A 26,700-nucleotide genomic window follows, 5' to 3' on the forward strand; every position below is an offset into this window, starting at 1 on the left:
ATAACAGGTGTTGGCAAGGACACAGACAAAGGGGAACCTTCTTGCACTGTGGGTGGGAATGCAAATTGGTGCAGCCACTCTGTATAAGAGTATGGAGGTTCCTCAAAAAACTAAAAATAGAACTACCCTATGATCCAGCAACTGCACTACTAGGTATTTACCCAAAGGATACAAAAATACAGATTCAAAGGGGTACATGCACCCTGATGTTTATAGCAGCATTATCAACAATACCCAAACTATGTAGAGAGCCCCAATGTCCATCGACTGATGAATGGATGAAGAAGATGTGGTGTGTGTGTGTGTGTGTGTGTGTGTGTGTGTGTGTATACACACATATATATTTATATATATACACATACACACACAATGGAATATTACTATCAAAAAAAAATGAAATCTTGCCATTTCCAACGATGTGGATGGAGCTAGAATGTATTATGTCAAGCAAAATAAGTCAATCAGAGAAAGACAAACATCATTTGGTTTCATTCATATATAGAATTTAAGAAACAAAAGAGATGAACATATGGGAAGCAGGGAGAGAGGAGAGAGGAAAACAAACCCCAAGAGACTCTTAATGATAAAGAACAAACGGAGAGTTGATGGAGCGAGGTGGGTGAGAGACAGGCTAGATGGGTTATGGGTATCTTTTTAAGTTTATTTATTCTGAGAATGAGCATGCAAGAGACTGTGCATGGAAGTGGGGGGAGGGGCAGAGAGAGAAAGAGAGAAAGACAGAATTCCAGCTCAGAGCCTGATGTGGAGCTCGAACTCATGAACCGTGAGATCATGACCTGAGATAAAATCAAGAGTTGGACACTTAACCAACCAGCCATGCAGGTGCCCTGGGTAATGGGTACTAAGGACAGCACTTGTGATAAGCCCTAGGTGTTGTATGTGATATATCACTGAATTCTACTCCTGAAACCAATATTGCACTCTGTGTTAAATAACTAAAATTTAAATTAAAAAAAAAAAAGGCTTCTGTGAATTAAGTGATAGGACACTGAAGATACCAGGCTGTGAGGTAGGTTGGTGGCTTCTAATTTCACCAAATAGCACAAAGAAAGAAAATGACATTCAGTGTTTTAAATCCTCAAGTTCAGAGAAGCAAGTTATTTCTATGATTGCCTCAAAGAATTTCTTTTTCCTCGTAGCTGCCAAGGTAGTATAGCCAAAACTCAGATGTAGACATTGCTGCTACGTGAATTCTAAATACAGGACAAACTCAGTTTCACTAGGTCTATGTGCAAATGAAGGCATCTCACTGGGTTAATCAAATATGTTTTAGTCATTTGTTTTATTTCCTCTATTGCCTTTTAACCACACATCATTTTATTTATTTATTTATTTATTTATTTATTTATTTATTTATTTAGAGATAGAGAGGAAATATGTGTGTACATGGGGTATGGGAAGAGGGAGAGGGAGAGAGAGAATCTTAAGCAGGTTCCATGCTCAGCATGGAGCCTAACACAGGGCTCAATCTCACGACCCTGAGATCATGACCTGAGCCAAAATCAAAAGTTGGATGCTTAACTGACTGAGCCACCCAGGTGCCCTGTCATTTTATTATTTTTGAGTGATTGCTCTAGAGGTAATCATGCACATCTTCAATTTATCAAAGTTCATTTACAGTTACTGTCATATCACCTCACCTTTCTCACATCACAAGTGGCCTGGTCAAGCCCTTCCTAAAGTTGTTCCACAGAAACAATGCAAGATAAACAAATGATTCTTAGTGTTTTAAGACACTAAAGTTTTGATGTGGTTTGGTTCTTAGCAATAATAACTGCAATGGTTGTTTAAATGAGAGGGTTACTCTAGTACCACTTACTTCATCATCATCAAGTAAGTACCACTTACTCCATCATCTCTGGGCATCATGGCCAGGAGAAGAGGGCACTGACCATGAAGGAGCAAGACCCAAGAATTTAAATAAGGACATGCGGGATGATTCTGAAAATAGAAACCTCCAAACCCTACTGAGTTTCCTATGCCAGCAGAGGCAGTCCTCCCCTACCTGTTAAGACTAGTGCTACCTTGCTTAAAGACAATACAATGACCGGGGCGCCTGGATGGCTCAATCAGTTAAGCGTCCGACTGCGACTCAGGTCATGATCTCACAGTTCATGAGTTCGAGCCCCAAATCGGGCTCTGTGTTGACAGCTTGGAGCCTGCTTCAGATTCTGTGTCTCCCTTTCTCTCTCTCTGCCCTTCCCCTGCTCATGCTCTCTCTCTCTCTCTCTCTCTCTCTCTCAAAAAAAGCATTAAAAAAACAAAAAAGACAGTATAATGACTGTACCTCAGGGAAGTACCTTGCAAGAGAATGCCAGTTCTCCTCATCGTTGACCCCTTTCATCCTTTACTGCCTCCACTCATGTAAATACACTTATACACAAAGAAAACTGCAAGACTGTATTTACTTTCTAGAGGGGGAAAATCTTGGACCATATGGAAAAAGAGATTCTAAGGGTGACAGACCATAGACAAAGCGGATCACAATTTTAATCAGCTGAATTTAGGTACTCATCAGTACTATTTGATTCATAAGGCTAACTACTCAAGCAGCTGGGGATGGCTCTCAATTATTTGCTCAATTGCTTGGCTAAAACCTGGACTCAAATGTGGCCAAAACTGAAGAAAAAAAAAAAAAAAGTGGCCAAAACTTGAGTGGCCAAAAGTTGAGATGCCAGAAATTCCTTGGTGTGATGTGAAGGAAAGAATCTAACAACTTACGAAGAAAAAGTTGTCAATTTATTATTTGCAACCTGTTCACCCATCCCAATGTCCTCCAAGAGGGCCCAGGGGATATTCTTTTCATCTTAACTTTGAGAAATACATTGTATATGGCAGTATTAGCATCCCTTAAAAGTGCTATAGATGTCCTGTAAGCTGGGGGGACACTTGGGAGGTCCTTCAGATGAAATGAACTTCCGGATTTCAGGGGATGATTAGAATAGATAGAGACCAACTGATGGCACTCAACCCCTCAGAAGTAAGAGGAGCATGGTTATTTGCAACAGGAACTGCCAGAGTAATAATTACAATAGTGCAACCAGCATGGATCTTAGGTGGTTGCTGACTCACCAGGAAGCCTTAAGGCCAAATGACATGTACACCTAAGTCCAAACTTGATCTACCTAACATTAAAAAAAAAAAAAATCTAGGTTTGGGGTCAGACGTCTGACCCAGGTCACCATGCTAAAACATTGTTTCTCACCCAATGCCTATCCTGGAGTCATTTCACAGTCAGAGCCTCTTTTAAAAAAATCAGAGGGATACCTGTGTAACTCAATCGGTTGAGCATCCAACTTTGGCTCAGATCATGATCTCGTGGTTTGTGAGTTCAAGCCCCGCATTGGGCTGCTGCTGTCAGCTCAGAGATTGCTTCATATTCTCTGTCTCCCTCTCTGACCCTTCCCTACTTGCACTATCAAAAAAATAAACATTTTTTTAAAAATTAGAAAGGGAGGGACGGAGGGAGGAAAGGAGGAAAGAAGGAATGAAGGAGTCAATATCGGTGAGGAAGGACCCCACTATAATATAACTAGCATATACCATAATTCTTCCCTTGTCTTCCCCAAAGACATAACATTTTTTTTTAAGTTTATTTATTTTGAGAGAGGAGTGGCGGAGAAAGAGTGTGTGAATGCAGGGAGAGACAGAGAACAGGACAAAGTGCTGTCAGCGCGAAGAGTGATGCAGAGCACGATCCCATGCACCATGAGATCATGACCTGAGCTAAAATCAAGGGTAGGACGCTTAACTGACTGAGTCACTCATGTGCCCCCCTCAAAGACGTACCTTTAACATTTGCCGGGTAATTCTATCCTGGAGGGAAAGAAATACTGTACCTGTCTTTTCAAGGTTGATTGGTTCTTAGTTAATGATAATCCTCTGGGACCCAGAATATTACCATGATGAGTTAGTGGGTTTATGGGAGTGAGTCTATCCCACCATAGGCCTAGTAAGTCTCTGGACCCACCCAGTGGTTACCTCCCTACTTCTTGAATACATAGTTGAATTAGATATATCCAACAACCAGCAGAGCCTTCATTGAGGACTAATGCAGAATAAAGTGCCAGGTGAAAGCCCCAAGCTTACTCTCCCCCCTTAAGAGAAAACCCAAAGCACCATTGCATATCTATGTAAACTACAGAAATGTGTCCCACTCTCAAACACGTGAGAGACACTGCAAAGTGTGTGAGTGCAGGCAGTTTAACTGACCCATTTAAACTGAGCAGAATATAGATGGGTCCTGGAAAATGTCAGATTATTACAAACTTAATATAATGGTGGCTCTAATTATACCTACTGTTCCAGACATGATCTCTTTACTGGAGCAAATAATCACACCCCCTGACATATGATAAGCAGGTACTGATACAGTAAATACATTTTTCTCTACCTAATAGCCAGACAACATCAGATGTAGTGGGCTTTCACTAGCACAGAGAGAAGTACACTTTTCTGGCATAATTTAGTCTGCAAGGACCTTGACTGTCTCACCATCTCATTAGACCTCATCAATCTAGGACCTTGATGACATCATGCTAATAATACTCCAAAACTCAGACAAATGGTGTGCCGATGTCAACCAAAAACCAAGTGGAAATGATCATATTCCTGATACTGTAACTTGTTATTAGGAAATGTTCAATTTACAAAAATTCATTTGATATATTACCTTTAAGGAACTCATCTCAATAAAGCAAGATATGGAAAATAAATATGTATTTCTAGTTGCTTTTCTTCTCATGTTTTAAGAATGCTTCAATATTTCAGCCTCTTTCAAAGAAATTGTAAGTTTCCCCAAGTCAAAAACTCTTCTTTACATAACATAATATATAAAATACTCTGTACCTGTTAGTAGTAGTTTGGAACTTTCCAAATAAGTAAATCCCCAAGCCAAAGGGCTAACCCACTGCCGGGTCATATGCATTGTGATGTCAAGTTGCTTCAGCTGGAAACTAAAATGTGTTTCCTAAAATTCCTTTCCCTTCCAATTTCACATTAGAGCTGGTCAGAGGGGGAGTTTGGTGGGGATGTGAAAGGCAGAAGTAAAGCAACAGCTTTTACTCTTGGAAGGTGGTCATGGTTAAGTACGGTGTCAGACAAGACGCAGAGATGTCCTGTAGACCCCCGCTTGTCCTCTGCTCTCTGCATCCAGCTTGTGCCTCTGACTGCAGGCCCTGCCAACCAACAGCAGCTCCCGGACGGCCGGCAGACATTTCACCGTGGACCCCAGGGCTGGGAGCCACATACAGACAACAGCTTTCCACAGGTCTCTCCACAAGCTCCTCCTTCACGCTCCCATTTCACGGCTGGAAGTACTCAGCTTCTCAGACTCCCTGGTAAGTTCTGACTTGTCCACTCGTGCCAGTGCTTCAAGTGGACTGATAAATGATTTTGCCCTGGTCCTTCTATTCCCTCTTCCACACCTTCGTTTCTCGGCTCTTCCCACATCTGTGTAAGATCTAACTCCTTTCGTAAGCCCCTTATTCCCAGAACTACTCAAAGTAGCTCTGCTTCCATAAACAAAACTTGAATGATACAATCTTTTCTTCATTTTTTGCCTTTTAAACGCCTTATGTGTCCTCCCCTTTGACAGTGATTTACAATTCGTTTTTATCCAATATATTGTGTTTTTTTTTTTTAATTTTTTTTTTAACGTTTATTTATTTTTGAGACAGAGAGAGACAGAGCATGAACAGGGGAGGGGCAGAGAGGGAGGGAGACACAGAATCGGAAACAGGCTCCAGGCTCTGAGCTGTCAGCACAGAGCCTGACATGGGGCTCAAACTCACGGACCATGAGATCATGACCTGAGCCGAAGTCAGACGCTTAACCGACCAAGCCACCCAGGCACCCCTCCAATATATTGTTAAATGCATTATTTCATTTAATCCCTACAGTAAGTCTGAGAGGTAGGTAATAATATGCCCATGGGCCAACTGGCCAGCTCAAAACCAAAAGATACTAAGTTGAAAAATGGGACCTTAATTTCAGGTTCAGTACTCTTCCTATATTCCACAGGTGTACATCAGCAAAAATAGTGGTCTAAGAACCTCTGAAAATTCCCTACTCCATAAAGGCAAGAAGAAAACTGACAAAAAGTTTTAGAATCAACTTTTTTATAATTCTGGAAGTTAACCAAAAACTTGAAATAATCCAAGGAATGTTTATTTTTAAAAAGTAGTGATATCTTGGGGCGCCTGGGTGGCGCAGTCAGTTAAGCGTCCGACTTCAGCCAGGTCACGATCTCGCGGTCCGGGAGTTTGAGCCCCGCATCGGGCTTTGGGCTGATGGCTCAGAGCCTTGAGCCTGTTTCTGATTCTGTGTCTCCCTCTCTCTCTGCCCCTCCCCCGTTCATGCTCTGTCTCTCTCTGTCCCAAAAGTAAATAAACGTTGAAAAAAAAAAAAAGTAAAAAAAAAAAGTAGTGATATCTTGATAAGAACAAGTTTTGTGTTTTTATTTAATTAAAACAATTTTTTATATATTTATTTTTGAGAGAGAGAGTGCATGTGCAAGCAGGGGAGGAGCAGAGAGAAAGGAAGACAGATGATCTGAAGCAGACTCCATGCTGACAGCCCGACGTGGCACTTGAACTCACGAACCTCAAGACCAGGATCTGAGCCAAAGTTGGACACTTAACTGAATGACCTACCCAGGTGCCCCACTTTGTGTGATCTTAACTTGCACCGTTCCTATTCCCCTTTCTACAACTTGCAAGGCTGTCTGTATTTAACCTAACTCTGAGTTTGCCCAGTGAAAAGTCTTTGTCAAAAACAATTACAGACAACTGGTAATTCTGTAGCTGTCTGAAGTGGCAAAGAACAAGTGGGACAAACAACAGGCTAACCAAAAAAAGTGGAAAAAGGGAATGAGATATACGTAAGAGCTTTGAAAGGCACCAACATATTCATGGGAGTCCAGAAGGCCATGAATGTATAACATGGTACACACATTCAGGAAAGACCCGAGAAGGCCCTAAGCTCTAACCTGAGGCTGAACTCGAGGCTTTGCACAAGCACTCAGTGAAAGCTAAGGCAGGGTTGTTAACTGCCTGGCTGGGTGTTGGAAGCATGCTCCGACACACACATACACACACACAGAGCCCATCAGCAAAGATTGGGAGGCTTGTTGATTTAGGCATTCAAGGAATTTCCTGTCTAATCATTAGCTGACCATTCAGCTAATCAACCTGAGACTTCAGCAGCTACATGGACAAAGCATACAGATTTTACAGAATTAGTTAAGAAATGTCACTAAACACAAAAGAACACAAACAGCAGTAACAACCTGATTTCTACAGTTGCCACATTATATTATTTAAAACATCCAATTTTCAACAACAAATTACAAAAATAGGCAAAGAAACAAGAAAGTATGGCCATTACATAAGGAAAAAAAGCAACTAACAGAAACTGTCACTGAGAATGTCCAATGACAGGTTTAATAGACACTTTAAAAACATGCTATTTTTTTTTAATTTTTTTTAACGTTTATATATTTTTGAGACAGAGAGAGACAGAGCATGAACGGGGGAGGGTCAGAGAGAGGGAGACACAGAATCAGAAACAGGCTCCAGGTTCTGAGCTGTCAGCACAGAGCCCAACGCGAGGCTCGAACTCACAGACCGCGAGATCATGACCTGAGCCGAAGTCGGCCGCCCAACCGACTGAGCCACCCAGGTGCCCCAAAAACATGCTATTTTAAATGATTCCTGGTACAAGGACTAAGAAAATAACTCAAAAAGAAAAAAAAAAAAAAGTAGTCGTACCTGGCTGGCTCAGTCTATACAGCATGTGACTCTTGACCTTGAGGTTGTGAGTTCAAGCCCCATGTTGGGTGTAGAGATTGCTTAAAATAAAAACTTAAAAAAAAAAAAAAAAAAAGCAAAAATGACAAAGGAAGTTAAATGGCACATTCAGCCAAAAAGAACACAGAAATAGGGAAAGACAGAAGACATAAAACATATAGAAAATAACAAAATAGCCAATATATATCCTACATTATCAGTAATTAAATTTAAAAGTATTAAACACTGCAATCAAAGGCAGGGATTAGGGGCACCTGGATGGCTCAGGTGGTTAAGCCTCTGACTTCGGCTCAGGTCATGATCTCAGAGCTTGTGGGTTCCAGCCCCGCATCCAGCTCTGTGCTGACAGCTCAGAGCCTGGAGCCTGCTTCAGATTCTGTGTCTCCCTCTCTCTCTGCCCCTCCCCCACTTGCACTCTCTCTCTCTCCAAAATTAATAAACGTTAAAAAAAATTAAAAAGAAAAGCCAGGGATTGGCAGAAAGTATTTAAAAAATGATTCAATGAAATGCTGTCTACAAGAGACACACTTTAGAGTCAGACAGAAAAAAAGGCTGAAAATAAAAAGGAAAGGAAAGAAAAGAAGACACACCATACATACATTCGGTAACCAAAAATGAGTGGCTATCAGTATCAGACAAAAATTGTTAATAGGATGAGGAAAGGGTATTTTAATGATATATATTCACTCCATCAAGAAGACATAATTATAAGTATATATTCACCTAACAACAGAGCCGCAAGTTACATGAAGCAAAAACGGACAGATCTGAAGGAAGAAATACACAATTCATTAATAATATATGAAGACTTCACTTTCCAACTTCCAGTAATGGATACGACAACTATACAGAAGATAGAAATAAAAGAATAACACCATAAACTAATTAAGCCTAAAAGACATCTAAAGAACACTCCACCCAATAGCAGCAGAATACACACAGAACATTCTCCAGGGTATACTACACCTTAGGCTGTAAAACAAGTCTCAATAAATTTGAAAGGACTGAAGTCATACAAAGTACATTCTTCAACCACAATGCAATGAAATTAGAAATCAATAACAGAGAAATTTGGGGAATTCACAAATTCATGGAAATCAAATAACACAGTGCCTAATAACCAATAGGTCAAAAAAGAAATCATAAGGAAATTAAAAACACTTTGAGATAAATAAAAACAATATAATATGCCAAGATTTATGGGATGCAGTGAAAACAATGTTTAGAGGAAAAGTTATAGCTGTAAATGCCTGTACTGGGAAAAAAAAAAACAAAACTCAAAGCAATCATCTCATCTTCTACCATAAGAAACTAGGAAAAAAAAAACAAAAACTAAATTCAATCCAAAGAAGGAAGGACATAATAAAGGTCAGTGTAAATAAAGAAAGAATAGAAAAACAAAAGAGAAACAAACCAAAAGTTGGTTCTTTACATTCAGATTACTACAATCAGAAATGAAAGATCAGAAATCGCTACCAAGCTTACAGAAATAAAAAGAATTATAAGGGAGTACTATACTCTACAGGTACCCTATAAAAAAAATAGGATCCAAGATTCGGAACATCAAGCCATACCCTTAAAACACCTGCATGACCTAAAACTACCATTCTACAAATATTGTATAGGCTGTAAAGATTCACCAGAGTCCGAAGACATTTAACACAGCCCTAGTGTTGGCAAACTTGCAAAGAAGACAAATACACAAATGAAAGATAAAATAAGCATCAGGAAAACCTTCACATTTGTAAATGCTAAGGGACTGGGGATTTCAAATACTTCCTCCACCAATTCATATCTACCTAAATAAACACAAGAATGAGGAACATAGGGAGTGGGTGGTATGCAACTCCTGTCACCAAACAATTTCAATTCTGGGTATTTTATTCACTGTAACATGGGTCTACAGAGCCAGAATGGGGCAGCCTCCTGAAGAAGAAACACAAAAGCAGTGATCTTGCTTGGTCTGAATTGGCCTCTTCTTTCCTCAAATTCCTATCCCACATTTTTCTATTAGATAAGTCAGTTCTTTCTCCTTGAGATTTTATACCTCTTCATCCTGCCAACAGCATTATCTTTCCCAAGGGCAAAGCTTGTAGGCAATATATTTTCTTTCTTCAGTTAGTCACCCTGCATTCCTCAGTCTTCTTCCTCACTCTTTCCAAAAATGCTCTATTTGCTCCTCCCTCCTCCACTTAGCCACTCGATTTATATAATTCATTGTCAAATAAAGAACTATAATAGATATGCCCAGTGAACATAAATAAAGCACAAGGGCTTATAATATCTCTTTTGCAATATCAAAATGTGGGTGGCCAGGAATCTTCACAGAATGCAACAGCTTTGGTATTTCTGGCTATGGGTTGCTACTTCCCTACGGGAAAATATAGATGTACATTTTTACAGAATACAAGAAATTTGTCATCTAAATATCTACTAAATAGGATAAAACTGCATTCCCAAACATGAAAAGGCATATTTAAATGGGCAGCTGGCTACAATTAAGCTGGTTGCTTGCAAGAATCTTGTCACCTGCAAACCGCAAAGACCATCCCTCTACTCACACATACATACATACATTATCTAGGCTGCTGCAATAAACTATTTTATTCTGTAATTGAAAAAAACTAATTAGTATTTTTAATACAATTTTTTTTTAGAAATAATTACACACAGTGAATCTTAGTATAAAATGACATGTGGCTGAGGCTTAAGCAGAAGCTACAATTATGGCTGGACTAACGCTCCACTTCCTGATACCTGCACTGGTAATCTGCACTGCTTAGAGCAAGGGTCCCATGCTCAAATGCCCAGAGATCCTTGCCAATTATTGAGAATGAATGAAGCAGGCTGGGGAGTGAGCCCATAAAAGAAGGAATGCCAGTTAGAACAATAATGTGGGAATTTGGCCTTGTGTTTCCACATCATTTAAGAGAAGCCAAGAGATCAAGATACCTAGAAGAAACTACCTGAAAATGTTTTTTTTTCAAAATACTGTGTAAGCCAAACAAAATACTTCTCATAACAACAGATTTAGAGCATTAAACTCCCACCCTATAGTGGACATCAATTGCTCTTTTTCCTACTCAGTATCCCTTTTCTGATCTTCTGATAATAGTAACTCCTGTTCTCTGAGGGGAACCCCTTCCATATGGCTCATGTGGGGCCTACTGGAGGTCAGGGCCCATGACTTTGGCCCCTAAGTTCTTATTAGAACATTTGTGTTAGAGTCATGGATAAGGCGATATTATCTGCCTTATCAAGAGAGCCTCAAAACCATGATGATATCACCTCAGCCCCTGGATACAGCTATTTTGCCAGGTCTACTAGAATTTTCAGTCGCATGAACCAATAAATTCCCTTTTTTGCCTAAGGTAATGTATGTTGGTTCTCTTACAACCATAAGAGTCCTACCATGTCCCTAGAAAACTGTGTTGCATAATCCAGTCTACAGACTTCCAGGTATAGGAAGATCTTCAAGAACACAAGTACCTTTAGTCAGAAAGGCAGTTCAAATGCTAGTTTTACTTACAAAATGTAGGACCCTGAGCAGGTTAATATTTTGAGAGTCTGTTCTTCATGTGCACCTTACCTACAAGAACTAGATGTGAAATGTACCTAGCTTTTTATCAGGCACACAGTAAGCCCTAAACTAATGTTTGTGCGCTTTCTCAACTCGTTTTGGAAAACCAGATTAGAAAGTAAGATGCTTGGGATTTCACTACTAGAAAGAAGGAAGTGAACTGGAAACAGCTTCTAGGAATATCAACATTTTCTGTAAATAATCTCATTGGTGAACTGCTTAATAGTTTCTCCAACAGTAGAAGTGCTGTTGTCAATTGTTGAGTAAGTGACTGACGTAACTGAGCCAACAGGACTGGAGGAAGTGAGATCAAAGGAGAAGACTACTGATTATTACAAGGTTAAAGTTTTCCACGGAAGGCTAATTTCAACCAAATATCATTTTTTTATGAAAGCGTGTAGAGTCACAGGAGGAGATGCTAGAGATCTCAGAGAAAAAGTCTGTACAAGATACAAACTGAGTGGACTACTACTGCCTTACAGGAAGGCACAGGGAGAAATATTTAGCTCTCAATACAACCGCCAAATAAAATTTGGAATTTGTACATACTTCCGTCTTAGCACCTGTGATCTTAGGCTAAAGTAGTCTCCTCATGTGCATCTGTACTATCAAACTATAAGCTCTTTGAAGGGAAGTTCTGTCTCGTAATCATCTTTGGTATACCACTGCCTGGCACACTGTAGGTGCTCTATAAATGTTGGATGAATTTAACTAAAACTAACACTAAAGTCACAAAGGGCTCCTGGTGTTTTCTAAGTGTCTTCAGATTCTAAATAAAGACATAAAAGATCCTTCCCATTGAGAACAAAGGAAGAACTCCTTTATAGGATGTGCTCTGGCCAACATCAGTACTAAGTATGACTAAATTAGGACCTAACAACAAGTTTATTCTAGTTGACAGAGAGGTCATATAGCAGAATCTGAATTTCACAGGCCCTTATAACCCAAGGAGTCACACCTAGGAAATGACTCTTGTTGGGACTAAAAATACTGAGAAATGAAACCAATGGCCTAAAAGGAGCTTCTGGTATCTGATCAAGGATAAGGGTAAAAGTGAAGTTCAATCCCTGCTGAAAACAAAGATAAAACAGTTGAGGAAAATCATTCATCCTTGAGTCAGAGGAATTATCAAAACAAACTACCCCTGCTGGCTGTGATTTATGCCTTGATTTTGTGAATGAGCGAAAGGCATTAATAATTATAAAGTGTGATAAGTGTGGCCTGGCCCTCATCTGACATTACATCTGGTCATTACAGGCAGTTGTGAATCAGCAGAGCAACAACTCTAAGAAGCTCTCCTGGCAAAGAATGAAGGGGCAAAAATGAGCTTTAGACCCAGATGTGGTACTAACTATAAAGAGTGTCTTTGAAGACTACAGAAATGACAGGATTAGGCCTAATGGCCAGAGGTTTATTCCAAGGGGGTGGAAAAATGTAGGCTAAGAATTTAAGGTCACACTAATAGTCAGATTTGGCCACTTGACAAAAGCCTCAGGCTTAAAAAAAAAAAAAAATGCGTTTGTGTGAGTGCATGCATATAACTCAACAACTTTGGGCAGAGCTTAATTCCAGTCTTTTCCCCGGCAGCAGAGAGCAAAAATGGATTCTGATTTTCACTATGCCAGAGGTGGGCTCTACAAAGGCAGGGAGAATGGCTACTGGAAAGGTGTTCTACTGTCCTTGACACGGTGACTAAGGATGACAGGGCAGAGCTAAGATAGCACCATATGGCTGGCCAGGGGTAATCCTAGCAGAAAGGCCGTTTGTGCCTAGTCTAAATTCTTGTCCTTTGAAGAGCAACTGAGAGGTGAAAAGTGCAGAACACTTCATCCCTCCCCAGTGGGTTGCTCCCAGCTAGACTTCTAGGTGTGCTGGTGCCTAGTCCTGTTCAGTCTCTCACGGAGACAAGTGCTCACTAATTGCTTTTTACATTTATGTGTGTGACACCACCATTCTCTGGCTTGATTTTCTGAAGGTACTTGCCAACATAAATCCTTCAGGTCCAAGATAAGACAGAATAATTAAAAGCAGCCTTAGTTATCCAATTAGCTGTTCATGACCCATTTTGCCTTACCAACTTACAGGGTACGTTCAGTAATTTTGCCTATTCTTCTCATTCAAGTGGGCACAACGGCAGGTTTTGTCTTAAAAATCGAACACCTAATTTTTTTTTTTAATTTTTTTTTCAATGTTTTTATTTTTGGGACAGAGAGAGACAGAGCATGAACGGGGGAGGGGCAGAGAGAGAGGGAGACACAGAATCGGAAACAGGCTCCAGGCTCTGAGCCATCAGCCCAGAGCCTGACGCAGGGCTCGAACTCACGGACCGCGAGATCGTGACCTGGCTGAAGTCGGACGCTTAACCGACTGCGCCACCCAGGCACCCCTCGAACACCTAATTTTTAAGGAATTAATAACAACCCCAGCGAGAGGCACGGGGGAGAAAGGACTGAGAGCTTAAGAGAAGAGGAAGGTCTAAGCTCAGATTCCAAAAACTGCTTACTAGGACTAATCAGTAAAGTGGCAGAAACAATTCACACTTTGTTGTTTTATAAATAGTACATGACAGTGACAAATTAATAATTACATGAAGTACGCAGTACGAAAGAGGCACTCAAAATATTGTGCTACATAATAACAGCATGCTCCCCCAGTGTCTAGCATCTACTAAGCAAGAATAAATTTCTTGAAGGCACCTGCTTCTATTCCTAAAGGTAAAAGATTAAAATGGGAGGAGAGAGATCTCATAATTTGTTTTTGGAGACAGAATACATGGCAAGAGTTGGAGAGGTTTCTTTTGCCACATGTAAAGCCCAAAGGGAGTATAGTCTCTACTTGGAGATTTGTTTCAATGCAGTAACTATTCATAATGAATTGCTACAAGCCATTCATTTAGCAAATATTTTTGAGGACTCACCATGTGTCAGGCCCATGCTAGGTGTTGGGAAGACCACTGTAAATACTATAGACACAAGTCTGGTTCTTAAACAGCTTACAGTTTAGTACGTGAAGTAAACCAGGAAAGGGGAAATCAGAATAATGTTGGGTGCCATAGAAGCACACAGGAAAACACCCCCAAATCTGAGAGGGAGGTAGCAGGGAAAGCTCACTGTGGAAAGTAATCACCAAGGAGAAACCTGAAGAATATAAGTAGGAGTGAGCTGAAGGAGGACAAGTTCTAGACAGACAATAGCACATACAAAGGTCCTGAGGTGAAACAATGCTGCAAAGTCAAGAAATGACAAGTAGTTTCGTCCTGCTGGAACTTTGAACACAACCTCAATGAGCAAGTACAAAGGGGGATGAAGCAGAGATAAAAGAGGGGGACAAAGCAGTTAGCAATGTAAGCAGGAGTCAGATCACGAAGTGGTCAGTAAACCATTCATGCTAAAGAGCTCTGACTTAATCCTGGAGACAAAGGGAAGTGACTGAAGAGTGGGAGTGACCAGATCAGATTTGTTTTTTAGGAAGATCACTCTGGCTGCAGTGTGGGAAAAGAGTTTGCAGGAAATACTTTACATCATATAAAGAAACTATTTTAGCACCTTTTTTTAGAAACCTACCTCCCATCCCCCCAAAAAACCCAAACCGACTGCTAAAACAGTCTCAGCTGTTTTAGAAGTAAAACATTTACTTATAACTTAAAGGAAAAGTTTTTAAGAGCCTATGGCTACAATGATCTGCAAACACAGCAAAATAAAAAATAAGGCTATGTAATCTCAGGTAAGCCTTGTTTCAAGAAAAAAAGAGAGGTCCTAATCCTTGTCATTCCACTCCCTTCCCATCTTCTGCAGGCAGTTTATACCAGATTTAGGGATCAAATCTGCACACCAAAATAAGAATTTGTCCATAGGCTTGGGGAAACTGCTAGAAGTGTGCCAGGTAACTTTAAAAAAACTAAATGCTAACAGATGAGAACCAGGTCTGATCCCAAGGTCAGGCAAAATTAATCTAAGCTATTTTGCCAATGGTCATTAAATAATGAGAATTTCTGTTAAGGAATATCTAAATTAGAAAGTCTGAGACCCTACAATAATAGGGTGCGAGCACCAGAACACAATAATTAGAATTACTTTTCCGAATTTGCCTTTTAAAAATAAATTATGCCGTTAAGCACTAAATGGAAGGATTAAAATTTCACAAACTTCTAGTTAAATCAAATGTGGTGACAACTGTTGGCACATGACCAAATACTAACAGAATCTCAGCTGTTTTAGAAATAAAACATTTGCTTCCAGCTTAAAGCAAAACTTTTTTAGGGTCTATGGTTAAACTGATCAGCAAATATAACATAAGAATAAAAGGTAAGGTAAGTCTTTTATGTGACAAATGAAATGCTAAATCAACTTTTAAAATAAAAAATTTGAGGGATGTTTGGCTGAAACTCACAAAAGACTTTAAGACAAAGTAAATGACCATGCATTCCTAGAAAAAAGACACACATTTTCTAGAGTAATCAGAAACATGAGAATTTATCATGAACATAAGACAATGCTTACAAGGTCATGTACCAATTAAAAAATGTATTAATACTACAATTACTTTGGGGGACAGAGTCAAATCCTTTCTCTGAAAGGGATGGATTCCTTATTTTTTTCTTCTGCACTGAGAGAGTCTCTGCTTTCCACACTTTTTAAAAATATTTACATAAATTTCGTATTTCAAAATATACCTGGGTGCTTGTGATTCAACAACTTAATTATCTCAAAAATCACTATTTCAAAAACTACCCTAATTTTACATACAGTTTATTCATTCTTTTTCTTTTAATTTTTTTAATGTTTATTTCTGAGAGAGAGAGAGAGAGAGAGAGAGAGCGAGCGAGCGGGGAGGGTCAGAGACAGAAGGTGACACCGAATCTGAAGCAGGCTCCAGGCTCTGAGCTGTCAGCACAGAGCCTGATGCGGGGCTTGAACCCACGAACTATGATATCATGGCCTGAGCTGAAGTCGGACACTTAACCAACTGAGCCACCCAGGTGCCCCTAGTTTGTTTCTTTCTTTCTTTCTTTTTTTTTTTTAATTTTTTTTTTTAATGTTTATTTACTTTTGAGACAGAGAGAGACAGCATGAACGAGGAAGGGTCAGAGAGAGGGAGACACAGATTCTGAAACAGGCTCCAGGCTCTGAGCTGTCAGCACAGAGCCCGACGCGGGGCTTGAACTCACGGAACGTGAGATCATGACCTGAGCCGAAGTCGGACGCTTAACCGACTGAGCCACCCAGGCGCCCCTAGTTTGTTTATTTCTTTACTGGCCAACGGAAGAGACTACCACAGTGAAGAACACAATGGGAAGTGCATCAGACTGGGAGGCGGATACTCATCCATCCATCGACTCCTTTGTTAAACACCTGAGCACTGCTTTAAGTGGCAGCCCATAGATATTTAAACCCTCGAAGAAACATACTATATTTCATTAAATCTGGGATGCTACCAATCATAAGACTAACTCTTAACTAATAAAAAAATGCTTTCAATCACATGATGACATAATGCCTTGAAGGAATCACATCAGCCTCTCATTGTTCTGATACTTTTGTAAAATAAATCATTCAGAAAAATTTGGCAATTCTTCCTGCCTTCCATACATTGCCTGACATTTTAAATGACAACTTTTTTCACACATCTCCATACAAAACATAGTTTCATTTACTTAGGGGTGTCATCCTTTCCTGGCTGCCATAAAGCACTTAGTTGTTATTTTTAAAGAAAAGTAAATGAAACTGTGGTGATTTCTCTAAAGGCAAATGTTTACTTCACAAGTACCAAATTTAACATCTCTCTACTTTGCTTCTGTCCTTTTCTGTGTGTTCAATAACTTTTTTGTTTCAAGGCCAAATCATAACAAAATCTTTTCGAAGATATTCTAAATGGCGATTAAATCCACCCTATGTAGCAATGACAACAGGTACATAACACTACTGAAATGATGACACATTGAAATGATGACACTAAATATAGCTGTGACCAAGTCTGGACAAGCACAGACAAGCTGACCAGATGGCCACTTGACAGCCAGCAACTGGAAGATGCCATCAAGTGTCAGATACAGTCAGAGATGTTAAAATGTGAGAAAAAAAAAAAAAAAAGTGTCTTAGAACAGAGCAGTAATAGCAGGCAACACTCACATATCACTGTAAGGAAAGAACCATTCATTCTATGTCTTTACGTAGGTTACATCATGAAAACCTATAGAGTAGGTTGATTAAGTCCCACTAGGTGAGGAAACTGAGGCATGGGGAGGGGGGCGGGCATGGGTAACTCGCCCAATAGCACAAAGCGAGCACACGGCAAGACTAGCGCTTAATTTGCACAGCCTGGGCCTAGAGGCTCTGCTTCTAACCACCAAGCCAGGGGGGCTCTCAAGCTAACAATCAATAACCAGCTTTGTGACCTGAGGCAAATCACTAGAGACTCCTTTCTATTTCAAAAAGGAGGGAATTGGAACGGATGATTATGGAGTTCTTTCCTGGGATGAAAATATTAAAATTCTATAATCTTCTACAATAAAATTTTATTTCCAGGCTGGTTTCTCCTTACGCCAGTACAACTCAGACCTACCTTCATTGCCATTGGTGATTAGTGAAGGGAGTGTAACTTTTACTACTAGTCTAAAATAAGACATGCTTAGGAAGGTATTTAAGAAACAGACACACATGTACTTGTGCCATTACTTCTTTTTTTCAGGGTGATGGCAAAAGGTTGGCTGTAGAAATAAATGAACCGATGGGTGGGTTGTACTCTGTTGTGGACTGTACTTATGATAGAAATGTAGTCATTTAACAGTGTAATCCAAAATTAACATATGACTTCAATGTGTCAGTTTCAACAGATACTCCCAACGCAGAGCTCCTTGTTCTTTTAAAAATTCTGTTCATTTATGAGGGGAAAAAACAATAAATAACAGATATGAACACTGCAACATTTTCCCTCTTTGGCCAATTTAAGGGTGGTATTAAATGTGCGTGACACACTTAACAATTCTTCTGCCCCAAGGAGGGCAGGAGGCCACACCCTTCGGATCTTCTATAGGCCAAGCCAGCTGCTCTCCCTCCCAGGTACTTTCCTTCAGCCCCACAAACTCTGATCACCAGGCAGCCCAGTGATGCTTAAATAATTCCTAATATTTCACTTTGAAATTGTCCTCAGGAGGAGAGTTAGTAAAGGAAACAGACCAAACTGCAGAGTCTTTAACACTTTCATTATTCATTCTTAAACACACATCGTATCAATTTTGGCCTGCTCTTCTCTTTCACATATACACACACATGCATACATATAAAATTATGTGCCCCAACAAAAACGAGAGGAAACATTAAAAAGATTTCTGGGGGAAAAGTGAGAAAAAGAATGTAACTCAAGTACTAGCAAAAGTGGGCTTAGAGAAACAAAGCAAAGCAAGAAAGAAGCCCCCAAACGGAAGGCTCTCACCAGTGTACGCCATGTTCCTTTGACATACCTTTCCGTGCTGCCCGGCTCTCTCATAACAAATGACAACATCTTCCCACATCTCTAGCTTCTCAAATACCTGAAGGGCTGAACTTGTGCATCCCAACTCAAAGAGAAAACTTGCAAGTTGGCGCTGTAAGAATCAAGTTAAAATAATGAACATTTCTTTATGTAAAGAGACTCCCATTTGACTTGCACGTGTATCCAATCTGCCATTTTAAGGGTCTACTTACTGTAATAAACACACCATTTCTACAATTTGACCTCTACTAATCAGAAATTTACAATGATTTAATACTTGCCTCTACTGTAGCAAGGGGGTAAGAAATTAAAAAACAGTATAGAAACTTTCAAAATACTCAATATATCAATTTTTCCCAAGAACTCAGAATAATTTAGAAAGCAAAATCAGTATTTCCTTCTCGCCTAGAGATTTTGTTACAATCTGATTTGTAAAGCTGAGATCCAAGAAATCAAGGTTAAAAAACTCTAGTTCAGAATGGCTGGTGTCAAAAAGATAAGTGTTGGCAGGGACGTGGAGAAAAGGGAAGAACCCTCATGTACTGTTGGTGGGAATGTAAACTGGTGCAGCCACCATGGAAAACAGTATGGTGGTGCCTCAAAAAATTAAAAATAGAACTACCCTATGATCCAGCAATTCTATTTCTGGGCATTTATGCCCAGAATGAAAATATTAACTTGAAAATATTAACTTGAAAGAATATCTCCACCCCCATGTTCATTATAGCATTATTTACAATAACTGAGACATAGAAGCAGCCCAAGTGTTCATCAAGGGATGAATGGGTAAAAGAAATTGTAGTGTACATGTACGTGTACACACACACACACACACACACACACACACACACACACACAGAGGAATATTATTCAGCCATAAAAGAGAATGCTATCTTGCATCTGTGACACCATGGATGGACCTGGTGGGCATTGTGCTAAGTAAAATAAGTCAGAGAAAAATAAATAGAGCATGATCTCATTTTATTTTTAATTTTTTTAACGTTTATTTATTATTGAGAGACACAGAGCATGAGCAAGGGAAGGGTACAGAGAGGGGGAGACACAGAATCCGAAGCAGGCTCCAGGCTCTGAGCTATCAGCACAGAGTCTGATGCAGGGCTCGAACTCACAAACTGTGAGATCGTGACCTGAGCCGAAGTCGGTCACCTAACCAACTGAGCAACCCAGGCGCCCCAACATGATCTCATTTATAAGAAGAATCTAAAAAAAAAAAATTTCACAGAAACAGAACAGACTGGTGGCTGTCAGAAGTGGTGGGTGAGGGTGGGGGAAATGGATGCAGGTGGTCAAAAAATACAAACTTCCAGTTAGAAGTTAGTTCTGAGGTAATGTACAGCATGCTGCTACAGTTAACAACACTGTAGTGTATGTTTGAAAGCTGCTAAGAAAAGAGCTCTTAAAAAGTTCTCATCACAAGAAAAAAAATGTGTAACTATGTGAGGGGATGGATGTTAACTAAACTCAGTGTGGTGACCATGTCACAATATATAGACATATCATTATGTTGTATACCTAAAACTAATGCAACATTTTATGGCAATTATATCTCAAACTGGAAAAAAATGAAATTGAACTCAAACAAATAATAAAAACTAAGCAGTCGATATAAATGACATAAATCTATGCACTAGCATTTGTGTACTTCATTCATGAAAGCATCTCTGGGTCTTTTTCATTCAGGTCTACTTAGATTTATTTTAAGCACATTCTAAAAAACTTACTTTATTTCCCAGCCCTTGGCAGATGAAAAGGGGGCAAGTTGTGGCAAGGTCAGTGAAGGTTAAACATATCAAAAGATAAACATATTGTGGTTTATAAATAGTTCATCCTCCAAGAACAGGAAAAATATTAGAAAGGTTTAAAAAGTGCCTGGCTGGCTCAGTCAGTAGAGCATGCAACTCTTGATTTCAGGGTCGTTAGTTCAAGCCCCACGTTGGGCATAGAGCTTACTTAAAAAAAAAAAAAAGTAGGTGAGGTTCTTGAATACTATATGGTTTCATATTAGTGAGAACTGTGTTCTTTTCTCTCCAATACAACTTTAGTATTCTTTCAAAATTCAATACGTATTTAAGAGTTAAGAAGCCAAAGGATATGGAAAATCTGGGTTGACAAAATTAGAAAGTAAAATGAAATATACCTGAAACTTATAAGCTAATATATTAACAAAATAAATAAAGGGAATGTTCTAATTCTTCCTTATGCCATGAATTTTGGAGAATTTGGCTATTTAATATATTTGGACATTTTATAAAGTTGAACATAATATGTGGGTGCTGGAATAAATCTTTGTGCTCATGCAGTAAGCAGTTTAATCTTCTCATTATAATGGATGAGGAAAGTTATGGCATCTAAATTGTTATGGCTAGCTAGTGACAGAATAAAGACAGTTTATTTTTACAATAAACTATGCTATTATTTTTTGATCTTTACTCCCTATAATTATAGAAAGAAAAAAATTATTTAATCTGTTAATGAAAGAGGATGTTTATCTAAAGATAAAGTAAAGATCCTAAAATCCACAGCTTCCTAAGCAGATAAAATAAACATTTCATCTAAATTCTATTTGAACAGTATTTAATTTTCCTAATGCTTCTGTTAGGAAACAGATTGAAAGCTATATCCTCAACATACATGTTTTGTCATAATAATGGCTCAGAATCTGAAATATTTATCCACCACAAACCACACAGTACAAAGCACTTAACAAATTTCACAAGTCAGGGTCAAAAACATGCCAAAAAGTTCCAGCTGTTAACACCTTCTTGCTAAAGAAGGTATTCCTTTTAGGATAATATAACAAAGCTCTTTATTTTCCCATTATATTGAGACGCCTTCAATAGACAAAGCGAATTCCAATGTGTAATAAATTCCCTAGTTTACCCTGTGCTTGTATGACATACTCAGGCACCTGCTGGCTCAGTCATTAAGTATCTGACTTTGGCTCGGGTCATGATCTCACAGTTCGTGAGTTCGAGACCCACATCAGGAGAACTTGAAACCCACTTCAAGTGAACACAAGCTCCACTTCGGGTAAAAACACAAGCCCTGGGTGAGCCCTGCTTCTCTCTCCCCATCTCTCCCCCTCTCTCCCCCCCCCTCTCTCTCTCTCTCTCACTCTCGCTCTTGCTCTCGCTCTCTCTACCCCTCGCTCACTTGCACCCTCTCTCAAAAAAAAAAAAAAAAAAATGACATACTCCAAAAAATCTAATGGGGATTCATAGTCATTGAATGGTGGGTTGGCATTTATAATTCTAAATCACCACCTATGTGTATAATCCATGACAGGACAGGAAGCTAGCTAAAATGACAATACTTACTAAATCATCTAGAAATTTTGCCTTGGCCCCATTTGACTCTACTTAACTTCTCAGTGCCATAGCTTCCTCATCTATAAAATAAGAATATTTCACAAAATTGTTCCAATAAAATATTATAATGTGTGCAAAATGTAGAACAAAATGCATGCTGATATCATACTAACTATGCAGTAAAAGCTGGTTTTAATTACACCTTTCCAATAAGGAAAGGAGGGAAACCAGACTAAAACTGGGAAATGAGAGATCTACTTTCTGAACAGCTGTGTGATCCACATTGGAAAATAATAGTCAACTGGACGGGGCCTCAGTTTGGGCATCTTTGTAATATTAAGAAACTGGACCAGGTACCTAGGTTGCCTTCGGTGATAAAAATTTTACAAAATAGGGGAACCACACCATAGCCAGGAGAACCATGAGGCAAAGTCCTGAATCTCAATCCCAATCTGGAGCTTTAGGAGCTATGCTAGGTATTTTCATATCTCAGAACAAGGAAAGTAGTCAAGGGTATCTCACAATATAGAGCAAGAAACAAATGCTTTAAGTTGCTTTGGTAAACAACTTGGTTAAAAGGTTCATTATCTGGTAAAAGGTCCTAAAGGGCTTTTATTTTATTATAATTTTTAATGTTTATTTATTTTTGAGAGAGACAGTGCATGTGAGCAGGGAGAGGGGGGAAAGAGGATCTGAAGTGGGCTCTGTGCTGACGGCAGACAGTTCAACACAGGGCTCGAACTCACAAACCACGAGATCATGACCTGCGCCGAAGTCAGACACTTAACCAACTGAGCACCCAGGCACCCTCAAAAAGGCTTTTAAATATAAAAAGTTACTTTGAAAATGAAAGCTTCTGTGGTTCTTCCACTACTTAATTTCAAGAATTCTATTTAATCTAGTTCTAAATTCTTTTAAAAATGTTTTAAAAGTTTAAGGGGCGCCTGGGTGGCTCAGTTGGTTAAGTGGCCAACTTCGGCTCAGGTCATGATCTCGTGGTCTGTGAGTTCGAGCCCCGCGTCGGGCTCTGTGCTGACAGCTCAGAGCCTGGAGCCTGTTTCAGATTCTGTGTCTCCCTCTCTCTGACCCTCCCCTGTTCATGCTCTGTCTCTCCCTGTCTCAAAAATAAATAAAACGTTAAAAAAAATTTTTTTTAAGTTTAATATCACTTTAACCAAAAGAGCAATGTGAAGTAATCGGCAATCCCCAGCTAGATACTTTTATTCTTTTCACTGAAATATTTGCAAACTCAAACATAAACTGAAAATCATTCTTTGTTAATGCATTTATCTTTCAAATGCAAAGTATTTTCCATACCCAATGACAAACAGCAACAAAAATACCTGAATGGCCCAATGAGGGGGTACTTGACAGCAATAGAAAATCTTCAGACGTTCCAATACAGATGTAGTCTTATCTTCAAACTGGTCTGCAAGAGCCTAAGAAAATGTATCATAATCAGAATCTATATGTGTAATAATGTTTTAATACAAATGAGATTCTCATTGTAAAAGTCATACAAATGGACATATAAACAACAAAGAACATGAGTCACTTTGATAAGGTGATGAAATATGTAAATTTTTTCTTGAATTTTTTCAAATGTTTAAAAAACTTTAAAACTAGGGGCGTCTGGGTGGCTCAGTCAGTTAAGCGTCCGACCTCACCTCAGGTCATGATTTCACTGCTCGTTGAGTTCGAGACCCACGTTGGGCTCTGTGCTCACAGCTCAGAGCCTGGAGCCTGCTTCCAGTTCTGTGTCTCCCTCTCTCTGCCCCTCCCCCACTCACACTCTGTCTCTTTCTCTCAAAAATAAAGTTAAAAAAATTTTTTTTAAATAATAAACTTTAAAATTAACCAACATTTACCTAAACATGTACATTAAAAAGTTTAAAACTAAGATTTCCTATAATGATTCTTTCAGAGAACTAGTATTAATTCATCAGGTTTTTTACCTTTTCTATGAAAAAGTGTTTTGTTTTTTTTTAAGTTTATTTATTTGAGAGAGACAGAGATAGTGTGAGCAGGGGAGGGGCAGAGTGAGAGGCAGAGAGAGAATCACAAGCAGGCTCTACACTGTCAGCACAGAGCCGGATGTAAGGCTCAAACTCATGAAACTGAGATCATGACCTGGGTCGAAATCAAGAGTCGGACACTTAACAGACTGAGACCCCCAAGCACCGCAGACAAAGCATTCTTTAGTGTATCTATTTCACAACCATGATTCACTTTGACAATGGCATTTGCTAATATAAATCAGAGAAAAATTGGGGCGCCTGGGTGGCTCAGTCGGTTGGGCGTCTGACTTTGGCTCAGGTCATGATCTCGCAGTCTGTGAGTTCGAGCTCCGCGTCGGGCTCTGTGCTGACAGCTCAGAGCCTGGAGCCTGCTTCGGATTCTGTGTCTCCCTCTCTCTCTGCCCCTCTCCTGCTCATGCTCTGTCTCTCTCTCTCTCGGTCAAAAATAAATAAACATTAAAAAAAAATTTAAATCAGAGAAAAATTATATGAAGAACTTCATTCTGGACTATTTTCTCAGGTTTAAAGTGAAACCAAAAGGTGGGTCTATTTGGTCACAGTGAGTGAGTTTTCTTACTCTTCAGCAACAGATCTATAAGGCAAGACATTCACTCAGGCAAGACCATCCTTAAGGTATAGTGGACAGCTGCAAGCTCCATTATATTGAAGAATCCCTCTGCTGTACCGAAATACCACTGAACTCCCAGAAGCTACATCAAGAAGCAGACCATTAAGACCAAGATGGCTGACTCTGCAAAAAGGTACCAGGGCCAACTGCAAAGTCACAGGCTGGCACCATCCAGTGGTCAAATGATCAGTCTTCGAAAGAGCTCACATATTCAGCATCAAAGTGAATGCAGCCATACTCTGGAGTTCCTAAGCAAATACATGCATAATGGACCCATTACCACAATCATCTTCACCTGCCTCTTAATATGTCATTCAATTTATTGTAAGTATACATATTTTTCTGACATATACTTAGATCTTCTCTCAACTATGAATTATCATGACCTATTCTACATAATGCAGTACTCTAATTTGGTTTTGTTTGTTTGTTTGTTTTGCCAGTTGACTAGTTTTCACAGGCCTATCCTATGAGGATTAGGCGGTAACCCATAGGTCAATGTTAATTTTCTGATTTCAATGTACATATTGTGGTCAATGTAGGAGAACGTCTTAGTATTTGAGGATGATGAAGTACCATGTTGGCAACTTACTTTCAAATTCTTCACGATACAAAAAATAGTTGTACTGTACTTGCAACTTGTCTGTAATTTGAAATTATTTCAAATTTTTATGAAATTAATTTTTACAATTGAAAATCTCAAAAAAAGTATGAGATCTCAAGTCTAAACTTCCTCAAAAGAAAGAAAACGAGAATCTAACATACCCCAGAGTACAAACCCAAGACAAGGAGATCAGTTTCTAAGCAGGAAAACTCTTAAATTGGGGGCTCTCTGTATTTTACTAGGAGGGAGATACATATGTTAGCCTAAGAATGTCCTGTAGAATGAGAAAATACTCATTACATCATTTCTTTGACAATCCAAGATGTTATTCAATCAAGTCCATCAGAACAAACTGAGACATAACCAGACTCTTAAACCATCTTGGTCAAAATATTTTTAAAGCTTTCTGGCCTTACTTCAGAGAAACTTAATAGCAAAAAGGTTGCATGCTTCTGCCCAAAGCTGTTTAGTCGTAAGAGGAAGAGAAGAAAAACTTCTAGCTGAATACATATGGTTACAATACATAAATAAAAGTTTCACTGAATTAATTCATCAAAAGGGGGCAAATTTTCCTTTTATCAATTCTTTTTCTTTCTTTAGAAAGAAAAAAATAACTAATGCTTATTATAATAATAAAAGCCAAAATCAACACATAACACCTACTTTTATACAGTTCTAACTACATGCAAAACACTTTATTTTCAAAAAAACCCTCATGTTGCTTGCCTTAGGTACTGCATCTAGCTAAAATATATCAAAATGCTCAGTAAAAACCTCCTGATTAATGATCAGATTTATTACGTATTTCAGATACTCTCAGACACCTTTAGATGATCTCAGAGTATTTAAGCATCTCTGATATTCTCAGATACTCTCCAAAATCACAGGAGACAGATCAGAAAACCAACACTTATTTGAGCTGGATCCCATGAATAAGCCCCTGTAGAAATACAGTCATGCTTAAAAAGAGCTTGATTAGGCCGTAAGTATGATACTGATTAAAAACAGAATTCTAACCTACTTTCACTCCTGCACAGAATACACTTCCGCCTACTTTAAGCATGATGACCTCCTAAATAAGATTCACCCACCCATAAAACTAAGAACATTAAATTAATATACAAATGAAAGGGATGATGGTATACTGTTATTTGCCTATTTCCTCTACTGAATTGAAAGAACTCTTTATTTGCTAATTCACTATACATACAGGGACATATTTACAGTACATCTCTAGATTTT

At 39.1% G+C, this 26,700-nt stretch overlaps 1 protein-coding gene across 1 annotated transcript in view; it reads right to left on the reverse strand.

The window, feature by feature from the left end:
- Positions 1 to 26,700, reverse strand: part of TTC27 (tetratricopeptide repeat domain 27) — a 184,698-nt gene that overhangs the window by 62,037 nt on the left and 95,961 nt on the right. The window contains exons 11-12 of the mRNA XM_047854087.1: positions 23,552 to 23,647; positions 18,869 to 18,991 (exon numbers count right to left, since the gene is read on the reverse strand). Coding sequence (XP_047710043.1) covers positions 18,869 to 18,991; positions 23,552 to 23,647 — 219 coding nt within the window. The remainder of the gene's footprint in view (positions 1 to 18,868; positions 18,992 to 23,551; positions 23,648 to 26,700) is intronic.

The sequence above is a fragment of the Prionailurus viverrinus genome, chromosome A3, assembly GCF_022837055.1.
Source record: "Prionailurus viverrinus isolate Anna chromosome A3, UM_Priviv_1.0, whole genome shotgun sequence".
Classification (NCBI taxonomy): Eukaryota; Metazoa; Chordata; class Mammalia; order Carnivora; family Felidae; genus Prionailurus; species Prionailurus viverrinus.